The 20,064-nt window shown below is 48.0% G+C and overlaps 1 protein-coding gene across 8 annotated transcripts in view; it reads right to left on the bottom strand.

Annotated features, from left to right (window-relative positions):
* Positions 1-941: 941 nt before the first annotated feature.
* Positions 942-20,064, bottom strand: part of RALGAPA2 (Ral GTPase activating protein catalytic subunit alpha 2) — a 319,858-nt gene continuing 300,735 nt past the window's right edge. For 6 of the 8 annotated variants that reach the window (XM_070485498.1, XM_070485495.1, XM_014855738.3 and 3 more), the window contains one exon: positions 942-2,028. In XM_070485498.1, coding sequence (XP_070341599.1) covers positions 2,021-2,028 — 8 coding nt within the window. In that variant the 3' untranslated portion in view covers positions 942-2,020. Of the gene's footprint in view, positions 2,029-5,108; positions 5,149-20,064 lie in introns of all 8 variants that reach the window. The other 2 variants (XM_070485497.1, XM_014855748.3) reach the window with 1 other exon arrangement.

The raw sequence follows: 20,064 nt of genomic DNA, 5'->3' as shown, positions 1-20,064 counted from the left end.
GGAGCAAGAGTCCAATGTGACTTCCAACTTCTGACACTTGGACTAAATCCAAGAATTCTGCAACGGGGGTTTCTAGAGCCTGAAGATGAAGTGTTCTCCCAGAAGCTACTTGTGTCAGAGACTACATGGGACTCTGGAGCCAGGAACATGTGATGCCCTTCTCTGCAGGAACGAGGTCGGGGTCCTTTGTAAATGTCACACAAAGCAGCTTGACCAGAGTCTCGAGTCTGAGCAATATGGGCCAAACCATGCTGACCAGAAAGCTCAAGTCATCAGAAAGTGGGGGAGGGTGGGAAGGTAAGAATCATGACATTTGCTGACAGAGCGGAAAATGCTGTGACTCTCAGTCACCCTCCATACTGCCATTGAGCCCCTCAATAAGTGAACAGATCGGGCCATTTACAGAACAACCCACGGCTCGCGTCTTCTGTTTGGACTGCCCCTCGATCTCTGATGTTCGGAGTGTGCTCAGGCTGCTCTGTCTCTGGGCCTGGGCCTCCAGCCCTGCTTGCAACCCTCTATAAAGGAGAAAAACAAATTCTCTCCAGAACTAGAAGGTCCATCCTTCTAATAGAAATGACTGTCTCAATCCTTTCTCACTTGTCCCCAAGGCAAGTCTGGCTCCTGGGTCTGCCTGTCTCTCCTGCAAAGGTCAGGTACCAGCCAAACCAACTCCATGGCTGATGGAAAGAACTGACAGGTCAGTGAAAATGGCGGCTGTGACAGGGTGATTAGGCTCAGTGGGCTCACCAGAAAGGTGAGCAGAGCAGGCTGGGGGTAACGACAGTGGGCACAAGAGTAGAGAGGCAGAGGGCAGGGAGAGGCAGGAGAACATCCTCATGGGCCAGCCTTTCTTGGGCCCTTGGTTAGTGGCAGTGTTCTTCGTGCTGCTCTCCGTCGTGGGCCGAGGGCTTGCTATGGAGACAGGCCAAGGGCCTGCACCAAACAGGACTTCTCTGTTATCTGACTTCTCTGTCGCTGACACCCACAGACCCCAGCAAGGGTGCTGGGCAAGCACAGATGGAAGGGGAGCTTGTCATTTTTTTCCAAACAGGCTCAACATGCCTTTCTTGGATCCTGTCTCTTGCTTGGAATCTGTTACCCTAAGACTCCACGTGACAGGAAGGGTTTCTAGGGCCCCTGCCGTGGCACTCTCTCGGCAGTGGGTAGGGGAAGCTCTCGGAGGCAGACAGACATTCCTGGGGTGCCCGTCTCAGTCCACTGCCCGAGCTGGGGGTACCTTGTGCTGACGTGGCCCTGTGTTGAGTAGAGCCTTGGAAGGTTTCCTGACCTACGGGAACTTCGCAGGGACAGGACCCTGCACTTCTAGAACCATCTGAGTGTTCTGTGACAGGAGCATCACTGTCACAACCTGGAGGGCCTCCAGGATGGTCAGGAAAACCTCTCCCCAGTTAGTGGGCCTCAGGCACCAGGTGGAAAAACACTCAGCAACTGAGGTAAAACTTCTCATGGGCTCAAGACCCCAGGGAGAGCCAATTTCCATGATGATGAAATTTTTGAGTAAATCACAAATCCTAACATAGGAAGAACTAGCAAAATCAATGCAGAGAACATTCCTCAAACAATGTGACAGTTGTTTGGCTGGTCCCTCTGTTAATCTCACTTGAGTTTATAAATGAGAGGAGGTAACTTCGGGTACAGAAACCAGCTGCCCTCTGCCCTCCCTGAAAGCCCAGAATCTTCTCCTGCTGGCTCTGCCCGGGCCAGCCACACCAACGCCCACGGGAGAGCGGGGCAGACTCTCTGTTGGTGACTTTTTCTTTTCTTCCTTCAAAGCCCAAGGTTCGTGAGGTTTCAGGCAAGATGACACCGCCTCATTTGAAGGTTCAATCCACAACAATTCGGTGGGGTTCACGTCTAACTTCACAAGGCCGTTAACAAGCACACTTGCTGAGGGTGCTAGCAAAGCAACGTGTCCTGGAGTCTCTGGGTTTGGGGGTTTGAGGTGGCGTGGTAGGGCAGTCTCCTCACCAAGAGGCGCCATGCGGTGGGCTGGCGGCTAGGGCCCTGCAGAGAAAGCAGAGAAAGATCATGTCAGGGTGCCAGGCGAGGCCCTTCTGGGTACAGATTCACGGGGGTGCGTGGGGGGGGGGGGTGTGGCATTCACAAGAAATGGAACCATGTCCCCAAGAAGAGGGTTTGACGACTTCCCTGTGTGGCACATGCAAGGATGTTTGTTGAGAGAATTAGCAAATGAACGTCTTTCTTCCCAGTCTTTGCTCTGGACTTTCCTGAAGCATAAAGAAACTATGAATCTTTCTGAAATTAACTCGGCCTTACTGTCCAATCCACAAGTAAAGAATGAAGAGAAAAGGCATCTGATTGAAGGGAGGAGGAGCCAATGAAGCACACTGTCCAGAGTCAACGAAAAAGCAAGTAAAGCCTCACAGGCAGCTTTGTGGATTTCTGTGGGGGTTATTATTTAGACGTATTTACATATTGATACTTTACAGAGTGAGTTACAACTTGATTACTCCCCAAAGGATCTGAGACAAGAGGTCAGGACTAGGTTGCCCGTCTGAATGAGTCCAGATGAGCACACCTCTATTTAGCACTGGAGGGAGAAAAGAGTAAAACGAAGTGCGCGTGGCTGCAGCTCTCCCCTTCCCCAGGCTGCCTGGGCTCCTAGGGATCCAGGAACGCCTGCTGCAACACCCAGCCGCTGTTGCCGGTGGAGTCTGCTCTCCCGGGGGCCGCTCTGCGAGGGAGACGATCATTTCATCACCCTTCCCCTCGTAATCTATTTTTAAACCCTGCTGTATTACACCCCAAGCTTCCAGGCTTGGAATGAACCTCAAAAGCAGGCTTCTATCTTCCTCCCAACATGCTTCACTTCCAGGAGTTTGGCCTTTGAAATTTTTATTATTAATGGCATTTGAAATTAATTTACGTAAGTTATCTTATTCACAGACAGCCTCTTTTTTCATTTTCTGACCTTCCCTTATTGTTTCTAGGAAGAGTCTCTGAAATCTATACTTGCAGACATGCTTGGACCCGAGGAGGCCAACCTTCCCCAGTGTGTTCCAAAATCCAGCATTAAGACTCCCACAGCTGGGGCTCTGCTGTCTCCTCCTTCTGTCCCAGGAAGGTCAGGCAGGGAGAGGAAATGCCGCGGCTTCTCTCCTGCTATTTTTGCCTTTGAAAACAGGCTGCTTTTGACAAAGGCAGCACAGCTATACCATCACCCATAGCAGAAACAGCACTGGTAACAGGCATCTCTCCATCCCCGGGTAGCTGGAGGTGGGAGTGGGGGCAACATTGGGGAATGACCCTGATTTAATTTCAGATAATATTCCATTTTGAAATAACTTCACTTCAAATTGTATAAGATTTCACATTATTAAGTAGGAACCACCCCATTCTCTATTGTAATCAGATCAATTGGGAGAAGGAAGCCAAGAAAAAGTAAGTAAATGAAAGAGACAAAGTGATGTTCAAAGATCTGATGTTAAGTGAAAGAGTAATTCTGGATCAGAAGGGGAAACATTTAACCCCTCCGCCCCCACCCAGGGAGGGCACAGAGGGGAGCACTTCACGGCTCCGCAGGACGGCAGGTGGACAGGGTGCCGCCAGCTTTGACAAGCTGCATGAAGCTCTGCAGCAAAGCCGCCTTTGCGCATCTGACAGCAGCGTCCTCAACCAGTGGGGCAAAGGGAAAGTCACACCTGAGCAGGAGCCTGCACTACGGTGCCTCCTGCATTTCTCCAGTCCCCAGCTTCCTGCTGGCACATCCCCAGCTGGGGATGGCTCCTGCCTGCCTGCTGCACCCGGTGACTGATGGGAGGCAGCAGATGTGGAATAAGCACAAAGGAGGGCATTCCACTCGCAAGCTGCTGGCAGCCACTCCACTCACTTGGCCTATCCTTGTGCTGGAAGCTGGGGGTCTGTTCAAAGGACTCTTGAGTCCCAATTCACTGCTTCTGGGGCGGGAGCAGGGGGACATGAATGGATTGGGGGGCCCAGAAAATAAAGACCTTTGCATGAATTCCCGCTGCTGGTGGGGACTGAAAAGCCCTGCTCCGTCCCACCCAAAGAGAGCACCTAGGCTTTGTGGGTCACGTCGCTTCTGGGGGCTGACGTCAGTGAGCCCAGTTTGGAACAATTCAGGGAGTGGGCCAAAGCTGAGGCTGAGGGGAAAAGAAAGGGCAGCGGGCCAGAGGGTAGTGGCTGCTCGTCTGGCCTGTAGGTGTAAAGCCCATGCCTGGTGGAGGGGGGCGCTGTTTTGGATAAACCAAAAAATCTGGACCCTCACATCCCACTTCCATATTTACTGAGACAGTGACTGCCCTCTGTGCCACGCAGACTGTGGGCGATAGTGTAATAAATGACAGCTCACTCACTGGTATTCTCCATTATTATTATTTTTATCATCATCATCATCTGATCTCCCTTCCACCTGTGAGCCCATGAGTGGGTACAGCCTGGGCCACCCTAGAGGGTTTCCAGCCAGCAATGCCACGGGGGGGAAGGACGTAAACCCCAACCTGGGCAGAAGGAGAGGCCCACGGGGGTCACACCTGCCACGGCCGGCCTGCCCTCTGGGTCCTAAACCGCAGCCGATCCCCGGGTTCTCCACCCTCTGAACTCCCCTAGCTTTTGTCTGCTCTTCCTCCCCCAGCTGTTCCATTCAGCAGCCCCTTGGACAACCTGCCCTCCCCTCTCAGAGGCCTCCATTAAGGCGAGCGGTCAGAGGCCGGCCCAGCACGTGCCTCGTCTTATCAGCCCATCTCAAGATCCTGCTCCTCCGGCTTGGGCAACAAAAAAGGAGGCGGCCCGGGTCCACTGGCTCCCTGCAGCCTCACACACAAAAGGGCGGGCGACAAAGACATTTTCCGGGATGGCAGGTGTTGGTGTCAGATTCCGCCCAGACAGCACGGGGCAGAAGAAAGGCGAGGCTGGGTTTCCCCGGGCAGCGCAGACATGCAGGGGCAGGAGTGCAGGCAGGGCCCCGGGGGGAGGGAGGTGGAGGCAAGGAACCCGAGGGGCATTTCAGCGCGGTGTTAGCCGTGGAGGGAGGCTGTTAGTGAATTCACACACCCTCCCTCAGAGCAGGCTGCCTGGGGAAATCTGCTGCATGTCAGTCTTACCTTGCTCAAATATTGCAATGAGACCTTTATGTATTTTAATCTGAAGGAAAAGAACATAATACCAAATGAATACAAGCCCAGCACCCACAGCCCAACGTGACAATGAACATAGTGCTAACCATCCATTACTGCTGGGCTGCCTGAGTGCTGCCGCAGCGTTGGAGATCATTACAAACTGAAAATTCACTTAAAATTCGACTTGGCAGGACAGAATTCTAGCTGCGGTCACATTGATAAATGCGACATGAACAGACATTAGCGTTCCTAGGATGTATGACGCAGATGCTGCTGGGAGCCCTACAGGCACTGGGCAGCATGGACCACTGTATCCTCTCCTTGCTGCCCAATATTTCCTGACTGATTGGGTCTAAAATATGGTCAAAGATAAGAGTTTTCAAGACAAGCATTTAGAATTCAAAGGATGACCTGAAAAAATAATTGATACCCTTTAAGCGGGCCATGTTACATGTCTCTCAAGTTTCATTTTCAGGTTTCTGAGTGGTACACAGTGTGTTAATTCAGTACTAGTGTCACCTTCAATGTGACAGACTGGGAGGAAGTATACAGTGTGCTGTGCAGAGGGTGGCTTGGGAAGGGGACCCTCGGTGGTGAAATGGGACACAAGGTCACCCTCACAGAGCAGTGGATCTTAGCAGTTACCCCAAACCCGAGAGAGGATCTGAGCTTTTCAACCTTGTGACAAGTTTTCCCACTCCCCCAGCCCTCCCACAGCCATCCTATTTCCTATGTCGGTTTGCCTTAGCAAACGCAGCCTCTGTTGGCATCAGGCAATAGCTCCTCACCCCAAACGCCACAACACTCCTGAATTCAGCGTCACTGGACCACCATCAAATTGGCACAAAGGACACTTATCAGTGACACAGACTGTTGTGTGCATGGCCACAGGTGTAAACTTGGACTGTTTGCTGACCCCACCTGCCAAGGCTGGCACAGTGGCCAGGGCCAGTTTCTAAGATGGTGGTTCAGAATGCCGTCAGAGGAAGGACCACTGCCATACTCTTAGGTGGGGCTCTCTGAAAGAAATGTGGACGTCTATGAAGCCATAGTTTCCAATCTGCTGAGGAAAACTCATTCCCTCTCCCTCCAAAAAAAAATTATTTGGGGTAAGAATTTCAGGATAAATAAGCGATCACAGATGATCCTGTAGCATCCTGTTTTACTTGATTTCCAACCTCTGTTAACTGCTCCTTGTCTACATGTTGATTGTGCTCTAGGGGCACAAGAAGTTCTTGGGCTGGTGGTGATTGTTGGTAACAGACTAGAATGTTTTCCGTGGATCCTCTAGATAATGTGATTATCGAGATTTCCTGTTTTCCCCCAATGCACTGTGCTGTGGGGCCGTTTCCTCTTATGGAAGATGCAAACATACAGGAAGCCTGCGTGGGTCTTCCTGGAGTTGAGGAAGTTCAGTTTTTCAGGGCACCATGCTACTGACCCTCTCCAGTGGGAGCAAAGGGTCTCTTCATGAAGGGGCTCCTTGGTCTCCCTCCCCGGCTGCCCCCTCAGCCCCGGTTATACTGGGCGTACAGGCACTGGATTGGTAGAAACCAAGAAAACAGATGGTACAGCTAACAATGGAGGGCTTGTTTGTAATTGCTGATGAGGACTGGTTTGCTCCTCTCCCCAGTGCGTCCCCAGATGCAGCCTGGTGTGGTGTGCTGGACCAAACAGAATGTCTCGATAACTGCCAATCCATGGTTGAGTTAAGGAGATACAAAGACAGACAGTTGGGGGCTGCCTTAATTATTCCATGGGGCTCGAATGTCACTTGCCCTTGACACACAGGCAATGCTACCAAGGGGTGGGGGCCCCATTCTTGGAACAGAGGAGTGGGCTGTCAGCTTCCTGATACATCCCTGGGGGCAAGCATGAGGTTCCAACCAACTGGGCAGTGTTGGAAGGCACCAGAAGAGACCACTGTGCTTGGAGAGGAGGCATGGAAAGAGAATAGGAGGCATGTGATGCCTGCAGGTGTGGGGGAGAGACACAAAGCATAACTATGTCATCCTTTCATTGCTGGGCCCCTGATCTGTGCCCGGTGCTGTTCTAGGCTCCGGGTTACGGCAGTGAACACAGCAGAGAGGCTCCTGCCTTTGACGGCCTTTCGTGGAGGAGTTACGGCATGCCTTCTAACAGGATGATATCACCCCTGGGGGGGAACAATATCTTACTCTTTATATCTATAAAGCTCAGATAGAAGTATGGTGAATAAACAGACACACAGTATTTCTGTGGTGTTTCAGGGGAGGGGATAAAGGGAACAAACATGTCTTAGAAGGTTCCACAGTGAGGCAATAATGAGAAAAAGGTTGAGGAACATTAAATGGTAGGGTTAATAGGTGTCTTTAATTCAAGGTGTTTCTTATACATTAGTGGTGCTGGGGATCAGGAGTCAGCCCAGCTCGCATCCAAGAGCAGCTGAGTGAGACACCTCTGGGGAGAGCCCTTGAAGTGTAACTCAAGATACTGACGGGCCACACTGCGGCCACTTAGCAGCTCAGATGCAGAGTGGGAGCCCCAAGAATCCGGAAGTCGCTTTTGGAGAAAGATGCCTTACATCTTTGGTCTCCTGTGACTTCTCTGATGCTCTGGGTATCAGCAAGGATTTAAGAAAACACAGGAAACAATAGTCTCGGTTGGGGATTTGCTGTGTTCTGCACAGCTCGGCCTAGTGGAGGTTTTTCAAGAACTGGTGGGTCTTTTTATGGCATGTTTTCTCTGGCTGTACTCACTAGGGGAGCAAAAGAGCAAGGATTTGAACCGAGCTGCTTCTCTCGGAGGAAAGGCTGACATCCAGAACTGCCACCTGGGATAATGCTGGGCAGGGTCAGACAAGAAAAGTGGCTGCCTCTCCCTGGGTCCTTGTTACTGAACAGTCAGTGTGGAAAATGATTAACTGGTTCAAGATAATTAGGGAAGGGAATGATTTTGAGAGCTGGCATGGATGAGGGAGAGAAATAGTGGACTAGGGTTCCAGCTTTAGGCAAGTGCTAAATATCCTCCCAGCAGGAAGGCGGACAGAGCGGGAGATCAGAGAGCTGTCTGGGCTATTCAGACCTCTTGGAATGGCTCTGAGGAAGGGAACAGGTGCAGCAGTGGATGGGGTAAGCCTACACACTCAACTCAACACTGGCAACCCAAGACCAGTGGGAATTAGCCAGCCTAATTAACATTTCCAAATGGCCCAAGGATGGCTTCCAGTATTTCCAACCCAGCAGCAGTGGCTGTGTCCTGGCCCCAGCCCTGGCTCTGGGCTCAGCTTACTCTTTTTGGTTGTTGGTCTTGCTCATCAACTTTGGTTCCGAAGCAGAAAGCTAGGACAGCTGGACCACTCTCTCTCAGGCAGGCAGAGAGAGAGTGCATGTATTGTGTGCCTGCATGTGCATATGGACCTGTGTGAGGGGCTAAGCGAGCGGGTGGAACATTCATGAAAAAACTTTTCGGGTATTTTTCTCTTCCCTTCCACAACTATAATGTACTCTTATTGATCTATGACTAAATTTAACTAAATTATAAATTAAAAATTAATATCTTGGTGTCAACTTTCTTTTAAGGCCCTCATGGAGAAGGAGGTTTCCAGACCCTCTCACTGTCTCAGAGAACACGAATATCAAGATCTCAGTTACAACTTAGTCATGGTAGGCTGTTCATTTTACCAGACTGAATCCACATCTCAAAATGGGAAAATAGCACACAAATGCTTGTAGCAGCAATATTCATAAAAGCCAAAAAGTAGAAATAGCTCACATGTCCTTCAACTCATGAATGGACAACCAAAATGTGGCCTACCCTTATAATGGAATACTATTTGGCAAGAAAAAGAAGTAAAATAATGATACAGGCTACAACATGGACAAACACTGAGAACATCCTAAGTGATAGAAGTTAGTCACCAAAGACCACATATTGTAGGATTTCACTCAAATGAAATGTTCAGAATAGAATGTCTCCGTAGAGACAGAAAGTAGACTAGTGGCTGCTTAGGGCTGGGGGTGGATAGGGGGCATGGGGATCAACTACTAGTGGGTTTATTATTATTATTATTATTATTATTATTATTATTGCAGGGAAAGATTTGCCCTAACACCTATTGCCAATCTTCCTCTTTTTTTTCCCCCTCCCAAAGCCCCAGTACATGGCTGGATATCCTAGGTGTAAGTTGTTCTAGTTCTTCTATGTGAGCCACCACCACGTCATGGCAACTGACAGATGGGTGGTATGGTTCTGTGACCCAGAAACGAAACCAGGCTACTGAAGCGGTGAGCACCATACTTGAACCACTAGGCCATCAGGGCTCTATTATTTTTTTATTTTTTAGGAGGGATAAAAATGCTCTAAAATTAGGGGCTGGCCCCACGGCCAAGTGATTAAGTCCACAAGCTCCACTTTAGCAGCCTGGGGTTTGCCAGTTTGGATCCTGGGCACTAACCTACACACTGCTCATCAAGCCATCGTGAGGCGGTGTCCCACATAGAAGAACTAGAATGACCTACAACCAGGATATACAACTATGTACTGGGCCTTTGGGGAGAAAAGAAATGTTCTAAAATTAGATTGTGGTGATGGGTGCCCTACCTTGTGAATAGACTACAAACACTGAATTCTTTACTTCAAATGGGTGAACTGTATGGTATGTGAATTAATCTCGATAACACTGTTTGTAAAAATGGCAAAATCGACTAGAAGGTGGTCTGGGCGCACTACTGCCACTACTTTTCCGAAGGTGACACAACAGAAGGGCCTCCGAGCTCCAGGAAAACAAAATCCCCTGTGGGCACCTTGGGAGGCAGGGGCACAGGGCTGGCTGTGAAGGTTAGCAGATGCCACCAGCAACTCTCCCTCTGTTTCACGCTACAGACTTTAACTATCCTCAAAGCAAAGAAAATGGGGCTACCCCTCAGGCAACCCTCTTCTCTTCTCTTCAGCGTTGTCTCTTGGGTTTATTGCAACTTGAATTCATCTGTCATAAAAAACCTCAAGAGTATAAGGTGGGATTACAGTGTGACTCCCCGGGACACACTGGGATTTTGTGTGTAGCTCAGGACTATTTTTTAAACTCCCTAACAATCAACAGCTAAGGAAACGTAGCAGATGTTAGCAGGCGCAGCGAGGTCTGTGGTGACCTGTGGGAGGACAGTGAGTTCTAGGTATTTGTCTGAGTTGTCTTCAGACATTAAAGAAGCAGTGGAACCATCTGGTAGTTTCACTGATACAAGCTGTCCTGTTGTCTTCAGAAATTAAGGAAGACATTCTAGTCCATAATTAAGATATTTTCTATATGTGAATTCTTTCTACGGTACTCAATTTGCATCCTGAAGTAGAAACACTTTGGTTAACTTTCAGTTAAATTTCTCGGTTACCTGTGTCACAGTGGGTGTGCGTTTGCCACTGTAAAAATTGTACAGGCCATCTATAAAACAGACCTTTCTGCCTTTGGGAAGTCACATTTTACCTTTGCCACAAAAGAAGGGTTCCTCCCCTCCAGCCCACGAGCAGGCACCGAAAAAGGCAGGGCCTCTCAGGTAGGGCAGTGAGTCCTGTCTGGGAACAGAAAGACCTAAGGGCCTGAGCCCTAGTCTTGGCCACTTGACCACGAAAAAAACCAGCTGCTCTCAGTTCCAATACTGCCAAAGAAAAAAATCGTGCCCTACAGAAAGCAGACTGTGAGGAGAGTGTGCGGTAAGCTGCAAATCTCCACACATATGTAAAGAGCTACTACTGTTCACAGGTTGTCCTAGAGATCATTTTTACAAAAGTGAAACAATGCGAAGGAAGCTCAGCCTCACACGCGAGCTCTTCGGATACTGGGGGCCATTTTCCTCTCTGCAGTGTTCTGTGCACCAGGGATAGTTATCCGCCATGGTTCTGCGTGCCAGCGCACGGGTTCAAGGCCACTGAATTCTGGCGTGAGTCTGGCAGTCTTAACGAGGTGGGGAGATGTGCCTGCAGGTCGGAGTTCTGTCCATCTCCTTTTCACCTTCCTCCTACCATGCAAACCTTCCCCTATAAAGAGGCGGGTGGCACCATGCTCCCTTCACCTGTGCAGTCCAGGTTAGGGGCTGCGTTCTGCGGCACTGGTGTGAGGGGACCCCCTCTAGTGGGCCCCCATTGGGAATGTTTGGGGAGAACATCTCTTGAATCGCCACAACATTCATTCACTAGTCAAACATGCATTACATGGCTGCTGTGCGCCAGGGGATGGGAATACGTGGCGATGAAGTATTATCTAACTGGTCCTCCTCCTGCCCTCCCACGGTATATCCTACCCACAGAAGCACAGTGACCCGTTACAACAAAATTCACATCATGTCACCGCACTGCCTACGCCCCTCCAGTAGCTGCCCATCTTACTAGAGTAAGAACCAAGGCCTCTCCCTCTGCCTGCACGGCTGCAAGGTCGCTCTGACCTGCCTCCTCCTCCCCATCTTGCTGCTCTGCCCTACCAACGCAGACTCCTCACTGTTCCTTGACAGGCCAGGGAAGCTCTTGCCTCAGGGCCTTTGTGCTTCCTGTTCCTCTCCTTGGAACGCTTCCCCACCAAATGCTAAGTGGCTTGCTCCCTCGCCTCCTTCAAGTCTTTCCTCAAATATCACCTTCTCAGTGAGGCCCTCCCTGACTCCCTGTTTTAAAGGGCACCTCATCCAGTGTACATTTCTCAGCAGCACCCCTGATCCTCCGTCCTGCTGTCTTTTTCTTCTTAGCTCTCCTCAGCGCCTGCCAGGAAACGAGCGTCCTTCTTGCCTATCTAGAGGAGAAGCCTCAGGGAGGGTGGAGCTGCTGTGGTTTTGCTCATCTGTGTGTCTTCCATATGAAGTATTTAGTAAATGTTTATGGAATGCATGCTGAAGGTTCGGCCCTCGCAGGGTTGATGTGATGTCCAGGGTAAAGCTGCGTTCTCATCTACCTAAGCTGTACCAAAGGTGCGTGTGTGCTCCCAGGACTAGTATTAATATCTCAATATGGCCTCTAGCAAGTTGCCAGCTTTGGGTAACTGCGATAGAGCAGAGTGGCCTGTGGAGCCCCATTTCCGGCTTCTTCCTTTCTTCTCTGTGGTGACCCCTTCCTCTGGGACTCACCCCAGAAGCTCTTGGGTCGTCTAACCACCCCACCCCCACCCCCCAGGTCAGGAGCGCCTGGCCTTGGAGAGCCGCAGGCCCAGATGTTATGGAGGGCTCTGGTGCTAACTGGAGTGGGGCGGTTTCTCTAGCTACTCCTTGGAGCCCTAGGGACGTAGCCAGGGAGCAGGGTTTCCCTAACTACCATGCACGGCCCTGGGACTGCCTGCCGCAGAGTCTGCACTAACATCCTTCAGCAGCAACGGAAGGGCAGTATGCGCTTCTCAGCTCTGTCTGCGATTAGGGCTGGAGGACGAGACTTTACCAGTGAGTCCTGGAAGACCCCAGTGGCTTCCTCACCCTCAGGCCATCTCACATGAGAACAGAGATGCTGGGGGATGGTGTGGGCCAAGGTTCCCACCACAGGTAATGCTGAGCACTGTGGGGCGGGAAGAGGGACCTGGTGTGGGGCACAGGTAGGTAGATGTGTTCTCTGTGCATCTGGCATCTTAGTGTCTCATAGTCTTGAAGTGGTCGAAAAATAGCCTTTTGCTTATTCTTTCTTAGCACTTTTCACAATGATGCCACTAGCCTTCTTATTTGTTGAGAAATGACATGGCCATGTCAATGCTGTAAATACTTTATGTATTTTTTTTTTTATACAGTTGACTGGCATGTTTCCCATTTTTAAGGGTTTTCTTTTCAGCCCTTTGAGGGACTTGAAAAGATAACGGGAAAAGAAGAACCAGCTTTTCTCTTCATTATGCTATTTAGAGGTTTATTTCCTGGTTATCATCATATATCCTTCTGGAAAAGGAGAGTATAAAATATTCTTTCTTTTTTTCATCAGCAGACTTAAACGCTAGTAAGAGAGGTTCCTTTTGGCCTCTGCTTTGGTTTGGTTGTTGCTAAATAGAAATTCAAGCAAAACCACTGAGTCTTCCAGGAAACCACCCTAATGGCTGAGGTTGTACAACTTCTACCTGGGACATCCAGAAGACCATGAAGGTCACAGTCACGGTTTACAAGGAATGTGAACCTGGGTGTCAGAAGCTCCAGGTTCTTCTGAAACAAATTCTGAAAGTTATTCCAAATAAGCTTTAATTAAGAGTCACTTCCAAAAACTGTCGCTGAGAAAAATTCTTGGTACCTGCTGCCCATCTCTTGGCAACTGCTCGTGTCCCCGGAGCTGTAATCAACAGTTAGGCAGGGAGGAAGATGCCACTTGCACTTAAAACCCAGCAAAGACTGAGAGACCAAAACTAACTCAATGCAGCATTTCATAGAAAAAGCAGTATCTTCAAGTTCTTCCAAAGGAACAAATTAAATGTAATGTCAATACTTTAGAATGAATAATCTCAGGTCCCTTATTTTTCTGGGAACCTGTGAACACCCCCGATCTCTGCACAAGTCCCAGGGGCAGGAGGGTCCCCATGTCAGCTCTGAAAGGAGTCACCTCCTCCTCTCCGCTCTTCCCACATTTACTATCCTTCGTCTTCCTCTTCTTGTCCACAGGCCTCCCAGCTCTCAGATGTCCCAACTCTTAGCCAATGTGGGAAAGTTCAAAAGCAACTGGAAGGATGCTGAGTATATCTAATACATATTCAGCAAGTTTTCATTCTCTCCCAGGCTCACAGGCAGATGGCATGGCCCATCTCAGGGAAATCTCAACCCAACTGACCCAAACCATTGGCTGTTTGTATCTTTTTTTTGTTTTTGAACTGTTATCTTTTTGACATGGAATTATAGTTTGGAGCTAACTAATCTGGGATTATTAACAATTAGCCATTTTTGGTGGTTCACGAGTATCTGCTTCTGCCTGACGAGACTGAAAGCTCCGGAAGAGGAGAGACAGAGCACAAGGTCTCCAGAGCCTCTGTGCCCTTAAAATGCCCAGCACAGTCCTGCTTGGTGGCAGCGGCCTAGGGGAGGAGAGGGGAGGGCCAATTCAGAGATGGCAACATTTGACAGGTAGCACCATCATTTTCTAGAGGATCAAATGGAACAAATGTTTGTTTCATCTCTTTCTTCCCCCTTCCAGAGCTTACATGGAGGAGAGTAAAAGAGTGTTAAGAGGAAAAAGGGATGAACAAGCATGAGGCAAAATGTGGTGCTAACCAGGACAACTGAGAATTCTCTTTAATACCCCCGACAGCATTTACAAAAGCATCTCAAATCAAGTTTCAGTTATTCAAACTGCATTATCCAGTCTGTGGATAACCAGGCTTCTGGCTTCCCCCACCTTTCTCCACACCCAGTTTTGGCCATATTGCTCATCACTGGCCTTACACTATGAGACCGGGAAGGGAGGGAGACAGATGAAACAATTACAGGTGTTTGCTCTGCATCTTGCATCAGGCGCAGCACACATCTGTGGTCTGGAGACACACCTGTACCTCTTAAAGCAATCGCCTGAGTCTTTTCTGTCTGCATTTCTCTTACTGTTGTTCACGTTATAAGAAAGAAATTATATGCATCGTTCCCTAAAGAATTTACAGCCTATTATAGATAGAAGAAACACACACACAGAGGACAAAGACATATGCTAAGAAAAATCAAGATATAAGTAACGACAGGTTAGATGGCACTAAAACGAGGACCTAAACATTAGAGAGATGCCTTGATTTAGGACAGTGGTTCTCAGTCATGCTTGCATATTAAAATGCCCTCAGGAGTTTTCAAAAGAAAGTCCCCATGCCCAGGTCACACCCCAGACCAATAAACCCAAATCTCTGGTGGAGGGACACAACATCAGGATCCCTATGCCTCCACAAGTGATCCAGTGTGCAGCTGGAGCCAGCACCACTGGGTTCAGGTGATGGGAGCACGGGTAGTTAAAAAAATTCCTATGGATGTTTCATCATCTTTTCAGGAAGAATACATTTTAGGTTTCAAAAAAAAGTGTCATATGCACGGGGGTCAGAATTAAGTGGGTTACGTGGGAGGAAGATTTGGGCGGGGTCTGGGAGGGATTACTGAGGGGAAGAAGTGTCTGTGTGGGGCGGGCAGTTGTTTGCAGGGTGCGTGGTAACAGCAAAGCGTGCTGAGGATGCAGAGTGGGGCGATCCTGAGTTCTTGAACAGACAGTGACATAGAGAGCTTGTATTTAAGGGAAACTTCTAGATGATCTGAATGGAGTTCTGAGATTCGATCCTGGTCTTTAACTAGTATTAATAAAAGGCCAGCAGCCGTGGCTCTGATTTATGGGACTGTCAGCTAAGGGTGGGCCCTGGGCTAGCATTTCTACGTGTCAAGGTCCCCGGCCTGCACTTCTCATTCTAGGAGACAGGGTGACAGGCAGGCAGCAGTGATTCCAGGACGAGAGAGAAGAAATGGGGAGGAACATGTTCACCATGGAAGACAGAAGGAAGATGCGCAGGAAGAGGCAGAGGGTTGCACAGGACGGAGTGAGGAGAAACCTGGACATGCTGGTGGGAGGCGAGGATGATAGCAGAATGATCATCTGCTGAAGGCGCCCTGTGTGCCAGGCGCTGTTCTCATCTCTCACACATACTCGCTTACTGAATCCTTATGAATGCACTTTAAGGAAGTACTATTGTCAGGAATGTTTTACAGAATCAGACGCTGAGCCACAGAGTGACAGGTAACTTGGCTGAGGCCACGTGCTGAAGCATGGAAGATACTGGCTATCTGCAGAACCCAGGCCTCTCCTGAGAATACATTCTCCCCGTGAGGAGCCTCTAAGGCAGCTGGGGAGGCAGGCTCCAGGTGGAAGGTTCTTGTTCCCTTGTTGAGCAAGGGAGGACAGGAAAACAGAGGAATTTGAGAGACTGGACTGGCCGTGTGTGAGGAGGAAAAGCAAGGGAAGGCAAGTCTGGGCTGTATTAAGTACCAATGGAGGAAAGTGTGCCAGCCCTGGCAATGGGAAGTGAAGAGTCAAAGGTCTGCTGATGGGCACTGCTACTGGCCTTTACTCCAGGGTTCAGCTGTGATGTGTGGCTGCACAGGCTCTGGGCTGTGTTTCTAGCCCCCCAGAACCTTAGAAGCCCTCTAGGCCTTGGGCTGATCTGCCTGAACCCCTGAAGCCTGACCTACCAGGGGCATGTGGAAGCCTGTGATGCACGTCTGTTGACTAAATGAATCACTGTATATTCTGGGCTTCAATTCCCTCATCTGTTCAACGTAGTTGGTTAGAAGAGGGAATGAGAGGACTCCTTAAAAGATTTTGCAGCCACAACTACTAGGTAACCCCACACACTATCACAATCACATGAGTGTACTGGCTAATGAATTTATAAATTGTCACCTTGATAGGAATAACCATAACCACAACATCATATATGAAGTTCTGTAATCTGAGTTTCTGCTATGTTTCTGGTCATGTTAATGTCTTTCCCAAACTTTATTCTTATCTCATGAAGACTTTCTGAAGTCTCATGAGCACACTTGGCTCACGAGAAAAACGAGGAAGGTACAGCTTTCTTGAGCAGGCTGTATGAGAGACACTACATGGTTTGTGTGCATTTAAAAATTCTCTTATAATTGGCTAGTTAGGAACTCTGTGACCAACGTAAATGACAACCAATGTTTGGTGACAGTTCACCAAGTAGGGGAGTTGGTAACCAGCTGAGCCTTTGATGACATCACTAATACCTGCGTTGACTCTGCCTTGTGGAAGAAAAGAGAGTGTGGAATGAGGGGTGAGGGCTGAGTTGGCCCTGCTGTCATTTGCCCACGGCCTTTGTTGTCCTTTCATGGCTTGGTCTTCCTGTGCCTCAAAATTGATGTGAAGAGGTCATACTTAATATCTCTTGAAGCCCCTTCCAGCTCTACATTCTATGATGTTCTTTGCTGGTTTTGGCAAATTTATGAGGAAGGTAAATACATAAGGAGTGATACCAATAAAAACCTTATTAAGACCACTTTAACAAGGAGGGAGGGAGGAAGGGAGAGGAGCGAGGAAGAGACAGAGAGAGAAAGGAAACACTGAATGACTCTGTGACATGACCACTCTCAATCAATGTGGACAATCTTTCTTCTTTTTGGGGTTAGAGTTGGGGTCTACCTTGTGCTGTTTCTGGGGATCAACTTGATTGCTAACTGCCCAGTGAAATGGTGTATCAGGATCTGTATGCAGAATGAACAGCCTGCAATATCCTGGCACATGTAACCACTGTGGTTGGTTCGAAGATCTTAGCAAGCGAATGCTGGGTGTAGCTTTACTCCTCCAGGCAAAGGCTGGTGAGGTATAAAAGTAGTTTGTGTAGCATCGACATGCCAGATTCACTTTAGGACCAATGTGTAACATGTCTACAGTCTTATGAAGAGATTTTATTGGCCACCAGAATGACCCAGTGACATCAGGCAGAGTCTTCTGATAGTTTTTGTGAAGTTAATATAATGACTTTTTCTAGAAAAAAATTATAAAAGTCTTTTTTATCAGGTAGGTGAGCAAGAGGGCACCTGTGCAATTCCTGAGTGTGAAAGACGAAAGTGTGCAGTTTTGTACAATAGCAGCAGTGGTAGCAGCATCCTGAGACTGACTGAGACTAATCTGGTTTAAGCTCCAAATATGACCTACATTACAAGTGGCAGAATCTCATGGAGCCTAGTGAGGAATTTTCTCCCACTTGTTCTAAATCCTAGAGCCTTTACAATCTAGCCTATCATGAAGGAGAAAGTGTTTCTGACCATATCTTGGAGAAATCAAATGCTGTGTTTATGTAGGGCTTAGAAATAAACAAAGATCTGTGCTCCCTCTGCTGGCTCCCTTCAGCAGTATTAAAGTAGAAGGGAAACATAAACAGTGTTGGCATCTTCAGCAAACGCAGTCAATTCAAGAAGAACCACTCATGTAACTTGGTTTCAGACATTCTTTCAGAAAAATCCATCTTTATCAACTTCTGACGAAGGTACTTGGAAATTCTTAAAAGGCAACATCAAATTATACATACCTATAGTCCTCAACTACCAAATTGCTAGCTGTGATTGTAATAGTGATTTGGGGATTCATTTATCAACAGACACCAGTGGATTCCGCCAAGATTTTAAGGTCCAGATACAATCTTTAAAGCAGTTCTGGGAAAAAACCTGAAGTCCAAGATAAAGTTTCTTTGTTTTCTAAGAGTAGCTTCCAAAAGTAAAGATTTATACTATTTATATCCTTTCCGATAATGTCAAACATTAGACTTGATTTTCCAGATCATTAGCATGCAGAAGAATGACCTCATGGTGAACAGATGCACTTGGCTGTGAGCTGCAGTGATTACATCAGTCCCTCCCAGCAGTGGAGGGTGCCCGTTCCAGTTAACCCTTGAAAGGCCTCTCTGCCAGCCCCCCAACCCTAGTCCCTCATCCCAATGTGTGTGTGTTAATTGCAGCCAATATTTTCACACTGGTTACTTATTGCTGGTAAATAAGGAAAGAATTAAAAGGAACGCAAACTATAAGGCTAGGTAAAAAAGCAGCTCAAATACCTATTACACATGGGGCATCATCAATACAAGTAATGGGCAGAATAGATATGAGGCAGGTGGTGTTTTAAAATAACATTTTCTGATTGGAAAAAAAAAAATTTTTTTAAACCTCTTTTAAAAAGCTGAGCACTCATTATTAGCCTAACACAAAAGACCGTATCTCCTCATTTGGGGGTGACAGTGCATCATGAATAGAAGCCCGCTCACTTAGCCAGTGTGCCCCTCTGTGGCTGCCTTGGGTGACAAGCAACAGTGCAGGGGCAGGGAGAGTCTGAGGAGAGGGCATCTTTGGGCACAGGCCACTCCCACTTAGCACATCTCTTACTTATATCCAGGACTTAAAGGCTGATATGAGAGGCCTTCCCTCTAGAAAGGAGGGCGGCGCGCTGTTACACAGAGTGTGGAATGAATACAGTGTTCAGGTTATTCTCCCTTTGCATTAATAACAAAGCCCCTTGTTGCAAGGATACAAAGAAAACCTGGGAGCCCCTAATTCCTCCGATTGTGCATATGCATGTGAGCAGGAGCCCAAGGCCCTGCTTTGATGACACTGCTGGCCGAGAGGGTCTGATTGGGTCCTAAGTGCACTGTGGGAGCTTAAGCCGCTCAGGGTCAATTTTTCCAGTTGGCTTGCTGCTTGGAAGAGGAGACTTCACTTCAATTTCTTAGTTTAAGCTGACTGGCTCATCTGGGTTTGACTGTACTTGTCCCCAAAAAATAAAAAACACCGTGAATAAATGAAAAATGTTTTCATCTGTTAAAGTGGTAACAGACAGGCACAGGGATTCCTCAAAAGCAAAATTGGTTCATAAATGAGAAGAGGATGTGGTTCTGAAAACGTGCCTGTATATGGTACAAAAATGCTCCGTCCTCATTGCACTGCCCCCAAATTTCAGTTCAAATCAAGCTCATTTCTAGTTTCTTCCTATTCATTGTTGTGGGCGGATACACAAAGCCTTAAAAGAGAACATTATGCCCAGAGTTAAAATTACAGTCATGGATTGATGTCATAGGCATATAACAAATTTTATCACTCAACACCACATACCCTAAACCCTGAACATTATGAAATGTAAAACTGATGTTAACAATTTGAAAAGAGGAAGGACCAGCATTTGTCTTGCTACCCGATCTTTGGTTACACGTTCCTTTCGCACAGGCTCCAATGCCCATTCTTCGAGCTGTCAGAACCTTTATCTGCTAAGTGAGTTTGGCAAATGCGATGTTCTTGAAGAAGCCTGTCAGCAATCCTCTCCAAAGAGCAGGGCTTAAAAAATCCAATCGCTTCTTGGAGTCTCACTTAAGATGTTACCTACACACTGACTCATTTAAATTGGTTTAAATAATTATGAACTTTTGGAAAAGATCAAGTTAATTTATACAGAGGCTAAAATACATGTAGAAAATAAAGTTTATCAATATTTCTTTCAATAACATCTTAAC

This window comes from Equus asinus, chromosome 15 (genome assembly GCF_041296235.1).
Source record: "Equus asinus isolate D_3611 breed Donkey chromosome 15, EquAss-T2T_v2, whole genome shotgun sequence".
NCBI lineage: Eukaryota > Metazoa > Chordata > Mammalia > Perissodactyla > Equidae > Equus > Equus asinus.
This window is presented reverse-complemented; position numbering and strand designations above follow the sequence as displayed.